The 14,238-nt window shown below is 36.4% G+C and overlaps 1 protein-coding gene across 1 annotated transcript in view; it reads left to right on the top strand.

Annotated features, from left to right (window-relative positions):
* The window catches only part of ASCC3 (activating signal cointegrator 1 complex subunit 3), a 232,059-nt gene that overhangs the window by 211,034 nt on the left and 6,787 nt on the right, over window positions 1-14,238 (top strand). Inside the window, exons 38-39 of the mRNA XM_004673727.2 lie at window positions 9,620-9,771; window positions 11,396-11,543. Of these exons, the coding sequence (XP_004673784.1) occupies window positions 9,620-9,771; window positions 11,396-11,543 (300 nt within the window). The remainder of the gene's footprint in view (window positions 1-9,619; window positions 9,772-11,395; window positions 11,544-14,238) is intronic.

The following is a 14,238-nucleotide window of genomic DNA, read 5'->3' as shown; positions in this document are numbered from 1 at the left end:
GTGATTCAGTGCCTGAAATGAAGATCTTTCAATGAATCCTGGCAGGTAAGTCCATTGTTTTGTAAATGCTTGCATCTAATTTTAATATAGAGGCTGCCCTTTTACTTTATTTTTCCTAATACCCAAGTCTTTTTGAACTACTAAATTCCCAGGCTTTCTTCTCTTTCGCATAGCTCCTATGCCACTCAAATTAATGTTAAAATGTTACCATAGGCTTTATCACTGCAATAAAATGTGCTAGCCAAAAAATAACTTTTATAAGCTGAATAAATAGAGAAAGGGAGCAAAAATGTATGAATTGGATTGGTATGCCCTCCATCTGTTTTAAATTTGCAACAACAAATCGCTAAGAGTTTATTAGTGCGGTTAGTTTAGCTCAGACCTCAAAACAATAACTTGACCTCTTTATCTCTAACAACTTATGGTAAACTTAAATTGTATTTCATTTCAAATAATTTTTTCCTATAATTGACATTGCATCTTCAAGCTAGTTTTAAAATTAGTTTAATTGCAAAACTTAAAATATATATTATAAACATGTATATGTATGAATATATATATATGAGAATAGGAAAGAATAGGATAAGAGAAGCAAAAGATGAGTATTTTACATTGACCTATTTATTTTATGTAACCTAATTATTTTATAGTCATAAGTATTATGACAATAGATGGATCTATATTTTCATTGACACAAATGATTCCCATTTGTAGTAGATCATAAGCATAGAAATATTTGATGATGCCAGAGAGCAAGAATAATGAAACCTTTGAGGAATATTTACCTATGGGTGCACTAAGCACTAAGTGAGTTGTCAATGTATTGAAGAATGTCAGTGTGATTAAATGACAGAGTTTTAGAATTGCAGAGACAAATATAGTTAGCAGTGAAAATAGTCCATACAATAGCGAGGCTTAGCAAGAGAAGTGCTTGGCCAAATCCTTAGTTCAATACTTGTAACAATCTTTTTATATAGTAGATAGTAAAGCAAATCGGTCTATTCTTAGTAAAACCCTTTCACATTTTTAAATACTTAGAACAAATGAAAAGTTTGTACAGAATAGTACAGTAGACTTCAGAAAGCATGTCAAATTATTTTGAGAAAAAGATTGGTAGATTAACAAGTAAATTTTTAGATGTCCAAATTACATCATTTTTTTTAGATCATGTTTTCAGAAATATTATGAGTGTATATTTGGAGGATTTTGTGTCACCAAATTACACTGAACCTTATCAACAACTCTTTACAATGTCTCTGACTGTTAAGGTGACTTGGCTGTAATTCTTGGCACACAGATCTCAATATAGTATTGGTGAATGGATGGATAAATATTTCACTTTATCTTTCTTAGGAAGGGATCTGAAATGCGGCTTTAATATGTGTGTATTCTCTCAATTTTTTTAAGATTACCTTCAAGCACTGAATTGTCTAACAATAAATGTTCTCTGTTGTAAGCATTAGGATGACCTTATCAAATTCATAGAGATAGAGGAAGTCTAATTCAGGCTGTTTTCCTGACCAGATGAAGTGTTAGTAACAGATGACTGTTTGAAACAAATAATTCTAAATGAACTTAATCCTGAGTGATTACTCTTTCAAATGCAAAGGCCCAGAGATTCTGATGCAAAATCATCATCCAGTTAGTGGTTACTTTATTCTGCATCAAAACTACATTTTAATTCCACAGCAGTGCCATTCACTGCTAAGAAAGCAACACAGAGCTGATGCTTTTAGCATTTCCAAAACTAACACAAATGTGTGTGTTTTAAGGTTTAAACACCTTTACTTACTCTTGTGGATTTACAGGCAATCTCCCCTCAAGGACGATAATATAATTTGGAAGGCTATTTCCCCTTGGGTACCTCTACCTGTAAGCTTTTGTGTGACAATTTGGTGATGGTTTGTTGATGATATGATGCTATTATGAAGAATCCTTCTACCCCCAATTCCTCTCCTCATACCCACATAACAACCCTTTTCCCGGTTGGGGCTGTAGGAAATGAGTAATGCTTAACCCATTTGTGTGATCAATTCACTTAAGCAGCTACTGTGAAATGTTAATCACAACTTTAATTTGTACTGCATTAGCATTTTGATTAACTTGTAGGCTTGCTAGCACACTTGAAGCGCTTTTACTCATAGTTACAGCTCGGAAATGACTTTTTGATTAATTAAGTTTGTTAGACAGCAGCTGAGCTTCCTGAATGCTAACCTTCTGGGGGTAAAAGTTCAGAAGAAAGTTACTGTGAACAACTGTTGCTATTGCAAAAGATTTTTATAAATGTACTCATAGCATTTTAATTATTGACAAAATATTGTATCATTACTTGCAACGGACCTGAACCTTTCAAGGGGGAGTGTGTCTTTCTGTCAAGAAAGCCCTTTTTATGTTTTTCCATCACTGTAAAACTTCTGGGAGCACTTGAACTAAATGTGCATTTTCTAGCAGATGTTTAACTGATGTTTTAATAGACTGCCAAGGATGAATTTCCATAGTTTTTTAAAATATACTTTAGAATTTAGACTACTTTTGTACTTAAAGTTGCAAAGATAGTACAGAGATTTGCCCATATTCCACGACTAGTTATCCTCTTAACATCTTAATATAGTAAATTTGTCACAGTTAATGAACTAATATTGGTATGTTATTAACTAAAGTCCAGAATTATTCAAAATTCTTTAGTTTACTTAATGTCATTTTTCCTTTCTAGGATCCCATTCAGGACACCACATACATTTAGTTGTTATGTCTCCTTAGGCTCCTCCTCTTGGCTGTGAGTTTGTCAGACTTTCACTGGCTTCTAATGATCTTTTCATAAAATTTTGCATTCTCATAACATTCTTTAAAAAGTTACTTTTATAACTTAATGAAGATCTGTTTTCTCACTCTGGACTAAATAAGCCTCTCTCTTTGGCAGTATTTATCTTGATGTCACTTAAGTGGAACAGTAGCAACTTTATCTAGGCACCTCAACCTTTGACATGATCTATTTTCACTTGGTTGAGACAGTCCCTTCAGCATCTCCAGGTACTTAGGATGAGTATTAGACGTGAGGAAGGGAGTAAAGGAAGAGGAGAGAGTGCAAGTCACCGGACCGCTGGGGAGCAGGGAGGGTGGTAGGGATGGGGAATGAGCTGTGCCACGCCACCTGGGCACCTACCGGCAGAGTGTAAATTCACAGACTTCTCAACTGAAATTATTAGTAATGGACCTTAGAGCTATGTCTTATCCACTTTTTAACATAATCTTTAATATACATTGACTGATAAGGTTTTTCTTTATCTTTATCAAGCCTATATGTTGATGTAGCTACTGATAGGCCTCAGTCAGTGTTTCTGTTTCCTTGCAATGACTTCTTTTCAATCACAGCACTGATAGTTCCTATGTTACCCTTGAATTATTTAAATCCATATTTCTTTTGTGTTTTAAAAAGATTTATGCCTGTATAGCCAATATTAAGATACAATTATAATGAAATGATGGATTAAAACTACTTTTAAATTTTAGGTTTTCCGAAGTTATATTGGTGAAGTTTACTCAAACACAAAAATCAGTTAAAATCAATTTTGTCAGAAATTTGTGTTTCTCTATTATGTAAGGGAAAAAAAAATAGATGTAAAACCCTTTAAATCCTTCTTCAGACAACACTGTGTGTGTGTGTATCACTTCAAGATAATATAATATAGAGCAATGAGCGCTGCTCTGAATATGGAAAACCAAAACCAAGCACTGACTTCATTGCTTTTTACCATTGTGGTTACATTGCAGTGTAATGAGTCCTATGAACTCCATGTTCATTTCACATCTATGAACATCTATGAAATAGTGATAGGACTCCCTTAGATTTGGCATTGCTGAAAATTAAATGAGAGCTATTTACAAAAGTATTTTATATTTTGCGCACTCCTGTGCAGGTACTTTTGTAACATGTTATGCACATTATTTATTTAGTTTGACTTTAACTATATAATTCACTGCTTGGGACCTTTCACAGTAATTTGATGAAATTTATTTGATACTAAGAGATGTGGTGTCAAGCTTGCATTTTTAAGACTACTTATAATAGCAGAAATAATCCATACATTTGGATAAATTTGCCCTTTGCAGAAATATCAGCAACATTATTAAAATGTAATTAAATGTAAAAGCCATGACCAACTCTGATATGCTTAGGGAATTCTTGAAATTGATTCACAATAAATGTTGAGAAGGTTGGGTATATTCAAGTCATAAGTATGCCTTTAGTTTCAGAACCCTGCAGTCTATAACTTTCCTTACAGAGAGTATCCATTTTCTAAAGCTTATTTTTTCTGTTTTGTGGGTCGAGAGGCAGAGCTGTTTTATGATGTAGTCATTATCATTGTTGTTGCTTTGCACTTGTGTAAAGCCAAGTAATTCATAAGTCTTGAGTTTCTAGCATGAGATGTATGTTAGTATAAAACCTGGGATGTGTACAGTCTGGATCTCTCTTGTTCGGTGGTGTTAGGATTTACCTCTTCCCCTTCCTCTTTCCTCCTCTTCCTTCCCTCTTTTTCTCTCTCAGTCAGATATAGGCAGACACATTCCCTTTGAAGCTCCTGATATGGTCATTCTTCTCATTTCTCCAATAATTAAAGTCAGCCTCTTCTTGCTCAACCACATCTTCTTTCTCAGATTCCTGCTGCTTTTGTCCATGTTAATTTTAATGTTTGTAAGATTTCTTTTTTTTTTCTTTTTCAAAGATTTATTTATTTGTGCATGCAGAACTGGGGTACAGGCCAGAGGCTCAGGGGTGGCGAGAGGCTTCACCAGAGACAGAGAGGGAAGCAGAACAGACAGATCTACGAAGTACACTGCTGAGGGGAGCAGCGGGTGGGCCAGGAGAGGTCTGCCATGCCATGTGGTCACCTCCCGGGTGGGCGGGGATCGAACTCATGCGGAAGTGGCTTTAGCTTCTCAGTGCAGTGCTTTAACCCGCTGCACCACCAGAGAGGGCCCTGTAAGATTTCTTTTTAAGCTGTCTTCCAAACTTGAGATCTCTCCCATCTTCCTCAAGCACCAGTTTATAGTCTTCAGCTGCTCCCAGCTCTTGCTGTCACCATAGTGACCTCAACAGACAACCTATCCAATATCATAATCACATTTATTCCAAACTCTTCTGCTCTGATAATGCCTATATCCAAGCCTCAGTTACCCTCTTCATGACCTCACCTCTGAGTCTGCTGTCTCACCACAGCACCTTCAGCACTCAGCTTGAGTGGACACTAGTAACCCATTAGGCCTCCTTCCTGATGCATCACTTCGGTCCTCCAGACCCTTGTGAGTTCACTTGCCACCCTAAGCAAATGTCTGTTTCCATAGACACTTGCTGTCACTAGTAACTTAAAATCTCTGACTTCCCTGAGTAGTCATCATTTCAGTTCTCTGCTTTCTTATCCAAATTAATCATACTCATTATTGTTAGAAACAATCACAAAACATCACTGATTGTTTCTACATTTCTAATTCTTTCTAGTAATTTATATCATTGTCTCAAAGTCATGCAGTGGAACCTCACTGCCACTCTGGTTTTTATTCATCCCACTACTATCACTTCTCCCCCACTAGTTACTCCAGACTTTTTCTTGCTCCTTTACAGTCCCTTCTACTAGCAAGTGACCTCACCTGCACCTTATTGAGGTGAGAGACATGTTGTAATGGGAGTGTTACCAATTTTCATTCTCTTCACCTCAGTTTCCTAGGGTGAGTATGAGTATATGAGCTCTTCAATGACCATCTAAAGTCTGCCGTGTCTTTGAGGCCTTGTGGCACCCCCAAAAGCAGGTACCTCCTTTTCCTCTGATCCCACAAGGGTCTTCTCTCTGTGCAGTTTATTCTGTGCTTAGTAAATGTTGCCTTTTTTTCTGACATAGGTTTTTCTGCCCCTTCAAGGATAATGTAGGACATCAGAAAGTATACTTCATAAAAACAAATGACAATATACTATGTTGCAGTTTACTGCAACCTCCTTGATTTTTCAGACTTTTTGTATGAGAAAAATGAATGCTAGTGATCTGCCTAAGACTTGACAGTTAATTTCAAGGCTCAAGACTCTAAATTCTCTGCAGAGTCTCTTTCCAGTCATACCACACAGACTCAAAGCCTAATACAGTTTAGTAGAAGAAAGTCTCAAGCACGACGTCAGTCCATATCCACTTTCCCTCTGCCCTGGGGTCACCCCAGCTGTGCCTGCTAGTTGAAAGGAATAAAAAAGGTAAAGGGGAGCTAAATATTTTCCGATTGTTAATGCTGAGAATGTCCAATTATTTCTCTTAAATATGTTAAAACAACTTTTTTTCGTTGAGTATGAGATCTCTGTAAAGGACTTTGTGATCACTTGGGGGATAAAACTGATACCCAGCTATTACCAACGCTGCTGTGTTCTGGGGACAAGCACAGACCTACTAGTCCTTGTATATACAAGAGCTGCTATAAAAGACAGGAAAACACAGAGATTCTATCCTAGGTTCAGTCATGAGGAGTTGTGTGAAATCAAGCTCCCAAGACTCTCAAGCCTATTTTCCTAAGCCTTTCCTTGACCTTAATCATTTCAGGTTTATACCTCCAAACAGTTCAGTAGTGTGGGTTTGTGCACTCAGACTTAGAACCAAACCCAAACCCTCCAGCTTGGCCTAAGCTGCGGTCTAGAGAATGTCTTTGACCTTGTTCCCAACACTGCACATCACCCTTTAGGCTTTGCCCTGCCCCTTCTGTACATTTTCCCTGACCTGCATGCCCTGTTCCTCAAATCCCTGTACTACTCTTGTAGAAATCAACACCAATTGGCCCAAAGGAAGCCCCACTATATGAGATACCATACACTGTATATTATCTCACTTCACCCTGTTGACACCTCTGTAAGGAAATACAATAAATACCTCTTTTATAAATGAGATCTCTGGGAAGGGTTAAGTAATTTCTCTACTTACACTTAGTAAGTGGAACAAAGTTAGAATTTAAGCTAAGTTCATATTTTTTCAGCGATGTACTGCCTTTGACGAATGTGTGCTAACTTAGGCAGAATATGGTTATAATGATTACAATTGTATTTTTACCAATATTGTTTCATAACATGACTCTCTCTTGAGTGCGCTATGCTAGGACTAGAATTCCAAAGACTATTTCCAAATTGTTGCCAACAAGGAGACTGTAGTTTTAAGGGCACATGTATAAACAAAGAATCACATCAGAATAATGATGGCATGTGTCACAAGCAGGATATATATAGGAAAAGAAGTACCTACATCCTACATGAATCTGAAAGAAGCATGGACACTTCACAGGGAGAAATAGCTTTGAGCTAGACTGAAGGATGAGTAGAAATTTCCCAGAGGGAGCAGAACTTGTAAAATGAGAACATTAAGATCAGGGACAAATGTGAGAAAATAGAAGTAATATATTATCACTACACTGAGAGTACAAAGGGAAGGAGACCAAAGTGATAAACCAGGACTTGGAAGATCTAGAATGTTGACGACAGTTAAATGTTAGCTTCTGGCCTTTTATACAGTATGAAGAAATTTCAGCAGAGGAAAGTCATGATTATTTTTGTCTCTGTAAAAATTTACTTAGGTGAAAATATAAAATATGGATTGAAGAAAAATTAGATGAGAATAAGAAAAAAAGGGATATTTATAATATTCTATGGTGAGGGTTGATAAGGTCTGCATTAAGCCAGGAGAGGGGTGGGGAGGAAGGGCAGAGAGGTAGGGAGAACAGGACCAACTAGGGGTGACTGAGCAGAAACTTGTAGCAACGTTTGATTTGCCACATTTGAGTATCCACAAAACCTTTATCACCCCAGATTCTTGGTCCTCCAGGATACCCTCTCTCTGAATGAAAACAAGATAAATAATAGATTTTAATTCATGATGTAGCTTTTCTTGTTAGCCACCATGTTGCATGTTTTTTTTTTTTACATTTTCACATCTGGATCATACAATGAAAAATTACAGGGAACTCATAAATTTTATGAAATCTTTCAACTTCTTCAAGAAAGAAGACTTCAAAGTTAAAAACATATGGTCCATCCATCTAACTTTTCTAGTTGAATTTTTGGTCTGGAATTTATTTCCAGTTAGGTTGTAATATAAAATCACAAGTAAAAGTCACCATAGTTACTCCACATTACAACTTCTGACAGCATCATGATACTGTATTAAGTATAATTATTCATTTTTCCTTTTCCTTTCCCTTATAGAACTCAAGACTAGTGACTTGTGAACTAATGCTTTTTTTTTTTTTTTGGCCCGAATAGTGTTTTTCATAAACCTACTTGTCTCACACTTCAAAGAAAGACCAAGTGCTTTAATCAGTTCTGCAAAGAAAAGGGAAGAATAAACGTGAATTTTTACTCATTTACAGACATGTCCCTGTATGCACACTGATGTACACACATACCCATATAAATGTGTGTGACACCAACATTCAGGTTTTATGGTGCATATTTAGTAGCCTCCTGGGTGCTAAAGGCCAGTTCAACCCTCTCGATATATTAATCCCCATGTCCAGCAACACTGAGTCCAGTTCTCTAATGTATATAAATAGACCAGAGATAGGGTTAGCCAGATTGGAATCCCTTAACTTTATATGAATTAGAGAATACAGAATAAGAAACTCAATGCTTACAAGTAAAAATGTGTCACCACAGTAATACTAAGTAATATGGCACATTAATGTTAGCAACATAAGTATGCTTTTAAAAATTGTTTCTAATGATGTACTGATAAAGATTTTATAAATACTTCACTGTCCATAAATTGTTTACTATTAGAGTATGATTTAAGCATTTACTAGCTAGATCTAATTCCTGCTACCTTCATCTCTTAATTTCCCAAAACAAGCGAACCTAAATTTGTATAAAGTAGCTGGCTCAGATCACAATATTAACTTATGTGTCTTTAAGTCAGCATTCTCCAGAATCTAATTTAATTGAAATAGCTTTGCCTGTGTAAACGTCTCCTTTGTTTAAATAAGATTTCACTGTTTAGTTTTGCCTTAAGCAAATGCAGCCATTTGTTTGTCCATAAAACATTAGATTAAATGTATAGACTAATATGAACAGCTTCCCATTGTTCTGGTAGTTACCCCTTTGGGGGTGTGTAGTGTATTGTGTTCATTAAAAACCAAGACTCAATCTTTACCTATTCTTTGGCTAAAATAAATTTCTGGCAAGGAAATTTCCAAACACCTTGTCATTATTGATTTTAAATTTGGTAAACACGACCAGGGCTTTACTCTTTAAATGCAGCTCTTACTACTCCTGACCCAGTGAAATATATAGGCATTTCCTCTCAGCGCTTTTCTGTTTGCTTTGTTATTGAGGATCAGTATTAGCTGGCTGTCTTGGTGTGCTGGCATAGCTAAAAATTTGACACTTAGTAGGAAGTAATGTTAAATAATGCTATGGGCAATTGTTTGTTTTGTCCAGTCCACCTGTAATTTATATCCTGTTTTCTACTTGGATTATTACTAATTTGCAGGTATGTGCTTAGTGTTTATTTTGCTTGTTTGTTTTTACTTATGTCTGACGTCAGCGCCCCCATGGAGAGGGCAAGTGTCATGGTGTTCTGGTAACACGTGACTTTTCCCTCTTTAGGCAATGCTGGATGTGGCTGCAAACCAGGGCTGGCTGGTGACTGCCCTGAATATCACCAATCTGGTTCAGATGATTATCCAGGGCCGGTGGTTAAAAGACTCTTCTCTTACCACAGTACCAAATATAGAACACCATCATCTTCACATTTTCAGGTAATTGTTTTAAATTGCAATGTAATTAGTTTTTTTTTTTTTAATTTCAAAAAAGCATTTTCCTTGCATGTGTGGCCAGTGGATTCCCCTGCTGTGCCTAAAACGTTGATTCTTTATCGTGAAATGCCCTACTTGCCCAGAGGGAGAGATGTCCTGGTGACATCATATTCTCACTTGGAACTTGATCATCTGTCCCAAGCCGAACCACTATTCATTTTAACCTTCTAGTAAACTGTTTTCCATTTGCAACATTGGCATATTTCTATGCTAGCTGTGTTTCTTCCTTTACACTATCGGCCTTCATTTGAAAAGTTGCTTATTAAAATACTTCGTGATCAAAAGCAAAATAAGTTACCAATTTCTACTATTGCTGAATAGATTTGAATGATCTGAAAACAGAATGTCCAAAACTGGGGAGTTATCTACACAAGCAGCTCAAAAATATATAGCTTGTGCTCAAATTACTTGATCCTGTGTACATGTCTACAAATATTTTAGCAAAGAAAAGAACAGTACACATTACAAGCTACGTTGGCAGTGTTTAACTGAAAATATTTCTTTCACACCAGTGTTTCACACCAGTTGAGAGATACTTTCCAGCCAAAATGTGATTCACAGGCATGTAGACAAGCAAATAGTCTGACTGCAGCTTGCCCCAGGCACCCTGTGTCCCTTGTCAGCTGGACCTCCAGGAGTGGCACTCATTGGAGGCATCTAGGCAGTTTCTGACTCAATCCTCAGATGCACATGGATCTCCTCAGGAAAGTCCCTCCAGTTGACTCAAGTGCCTGGGTTCCAGAGTACTTGTTTCCATAGTGCTTGAGTCCCTGCCAGGGATGTCCCTGGAAACTAAGAGGCACATTTGGGGATTAGCCATCCCAGAGGCAGGTGGCAGGGGTGGGAAAAGCTCATAGGACTCAGTAGATACCTCAGAGGTCTCAGCTCAGTTTCGGAGCTCTTCCGATAAGCTACTAAAAGTCACAAGAGTTGGGTTTCAGCCGTAAAGCAGTCAGGTCTGTTACAGAAGCTGCTTTGGGCCTAGGAGATTTGATCCAGTTCTTTGATGTCACATTGAAAACTGCTATATTGTATAATTCAATTATATAAATACATTTATATCCTTCTTGCTGTATAAACAGGAAAAAGAGAGTAAGATTTAGATGGACTGTGTTCCTGGGGATCTGGTACTCTAATGCTATAAATCTTAGCTTCCCAAAATGTACTTTTAATTGTATGCTCCCAAAAACTTAACAATGGAAACTACTTTCAAGTAATTTTTTCGATCTATTGGCCTGCATCAGGGCTCCAGTTCATAGTTTATCCATGTGGAAGCATTAACATACATTAGTACCTTCCCATAAAAGGGTCCTCCTGTTTCTGAATCCCAAATATTTATGAGCTCACATTTATGTGATATCATGATGCCATGATAGTGATGCTACCTTGGATTGATGGCTCAGAATGTGGGTTGATTTTGAAAGGTAACAATAACAGTGCCTTTAAAAGTTATTATAGTAGTCTTAAATTTAAAAAAACTGTTCTAACCATATAAGCCATCATTATCAGAAAAATCTCACTGGTGTTATGAAAGAATTATGTTGTGGTTGTTGATATCATTTCCTAGGAAATGGAGCCCGGGTTTAAAGGGCCCACGTGCGGGGGCCCGTGGCTGCATCGAGTGCCTTCCTGAGCTGATCCAGGCCTGTGGAGGGAAGGAGCATGTCTTCAGCTCCATGATAGAAAATGAGCTACCAGCTACAAAAATGAAGCAGGTAGGCCCAAGGCTTCCTCACCTCAAAATACCAAAATACCCTATCTGAGAAGTTAAACCAAGAGGTTTCTTTAATTTAAAGTATTGGTTGTGGAGTCAAAGTATTGGGTTTGAGTTTTGTCTGCCATTTACCAACCATAACTAGAATTTGAAAACATGCCTATCTCGTACAGGTCTTGTGAAAATCTGGCAGAATGTTGTTATATAAACTGCTTCATGGAGTTCCTGATATAGAGTAAGACCCCAATACTTGTTATTAAAAACTATAATAACAATTAGTGTCGGCATGAATAAAAGTTATTTTGGTGTATTGCATTCAGCTGGTGAGTGAAGTTTACCCTATTTGTCCAACTATAAGGCTGTGTTGCCTATGAGTCCTTCTAATCCCTTTCTTCAGGATAGTTTTCTTTGTCTTTTTATTAAAGACTCATTTATTTATGCATACAGAACTGGGGTACAAGCCAGAGGTGCAGGGGCAGTGAGAGGATTCACTAGAGTCAGAGTGAGGAGCAGAACAGATTGACGAAGTATACTACTGAGCAGGTAAAACAAGAGAGAGCTGCTGTGCCATGTGGGTCACCTCCGAGGCAGGGATCAAATTCCTAAGCAGCCGCTTGTGCAGCTGTTAGCTTCAAAGTGCTGCGCTTTAACCCGTTGAACCACCAGAGAGGGCCCACTTTTCTTCTTTTAATACTTGGGTTTATTTCATGGAATTCCCTCCTTACTTTTTTATGACCCTCATTTTAATCACTTTATATTTCCAAGATTCTAAAATATTCCTTCAAATAAATTCATTTGTATATAAGATAATTTAGAAGGCAAAGTCTAGTTCATGAAAAACAGGTCTCTCCAAACCATCTTTGGAAAATCTAAATTTTAATTTTAATTTTTTAATTTTAAGCAATTTTACTACAAATATGTCAAAATAAGTATTCAGGATTTATAACATAGTTCACATATATTGACTTATAAATGCAAATATTAAAATAAAGAAACATAAAAAATAAAATGAAGAAACTTCTAAACTATGTCATTTTTTCCCAGTAAAACTTATTTTTGACTTGGAAAAACTATGACAGTCAGTAAATTCTGATTGTTCAATTTCTGTTGAACCCAAAATTGGCACCAAAAACTGTCTAATAAGTGCCTACCTTTCTAACTAAATTACCATCAAAATTATGAATAAAAACAATATACTTAGACCAAAACAAGGTTTCTGTTAGCAACAACAGATTTCAAACATAGCATACATTGATTTCAAGCCAAATTTTAGATGTGATAAAAAATTAGAACATTGTTTTAATTAGTTCAGGGAGAAATCAGAAGTAAACTTACTTAATTTATTTGCATAAATTGCCATTCTGTTATCTTTAAAACCAAATGCAAATTGGCTCAGTCTGATATGATGATGGTTATTTGGCTCAAAAGTGCTTCAATTTGCAGAGCAATCTGGTGTCGGCTCTGCAGTGAGGCGATCCCAGGTAACATACAAATCCTGAATTATTCCAGAAATTAGTATGTTTAAAGCATCAATTTAAGTGCTAATTGCAGTAGTAATGAGAAAAAGCAGTACGACTGTGAGATTTGCATCTTCTACCCCATCAGTATGCCTGAAACGGCTGCTGACTGGCAGAGGATTTGGTTGCTAATTAAATAATTGTATGCATAGCAGTGCTCTTGCCTGATTCAATAGATGAAGATTAATCCTCAGATAAATATGTTTGGCTGGTATTGAAATGTCTTAGCAATATCTTTAAAAATAGCTCTTTTTATATACTTGTGTGTATACATACAAACATGCGTACACATACATACATTCGTACATATTTAACAAATGTACATGTGCCTCATAGATTTAAAAATAATAATAATAACATTAAGCACTACAAACATTACAAATATGTAAAAGTCAGGTAAAGTAAAATCCCAAGTTGCTTTATAACTGAAAACACTGGCAACTAATTTAATAGCACATGTAAAAGAGCATATGAAGCTTGTTTCATGTGGTGATGCTACTTGTGCTATCTCATATAGCTAGTTGCTTTCTAGAAATTGCATATTTAAGTGTCTTCTTGATCACTTTTCCACTCCATCCAGTCTTAGAAGAACATCAAGTGGCACAGCTTCTACACTGTGTGACTCATGGTTCTGGAAAAAGATAGGGCATCATTTGTTATTTTAAAGTACAGTGTAGAACATTCCTTAGCTTGACTGTTGCAAGATCTATTCCAGTTATCATTTCAGATTCACAGGACATGTTATAGCATTGGTGATAGATTGGAAATTTGCATTAGATTTACATTTTTTGAATCCCTAAAGGGAGGTTTGATTCATCAGGAATACTTCATTTCAATTAAGTATAATCAGCAGCAAAAGTCTTTACCAAACAAAAAGTCAAAATCTATAAGTAAATCTATAGTATATATTAAAGAAATCAAAGGAAAATCAAAATTATTCATGTGTTTTAAAACACTAGGTTAGAAGGTAATAACTGATAAAACAGCCAGTGTATTAGAAAGTTTTCTTGACTGATACTGTTTACCCCTTTAATATATGTTCCCCTTTAATATTCTCAATATGGTAATACCAAAGACTCATGTTCTTCTAGGCACCCTAGACTTACAGGGTTCCTGAAAATATACAGACATCTAGAAAAGTTTCCTTTTGGAATAAATTGGGACTATGAACCAAAAAAT

The sequence above is a fragment of the Condylura cristata genome, unplaced genomic scaffold (assembly GCF_000260355.1).
Source record: "Condylura cristata isolate star-nosed mole 26May11 unplaced genomic scaffold, ConCri1.0 scaffold00001, whole genome shotgun sequence".
Lineage (NCBI taxonomy): Eukaryota > Metazoa > Chordata > Mammalia > Eulipotyphla > Talpidae > Condylura > Condylura cristata.
This window is presented reverse-complemented; position numbering and strand designations above follow the sequence as displayed.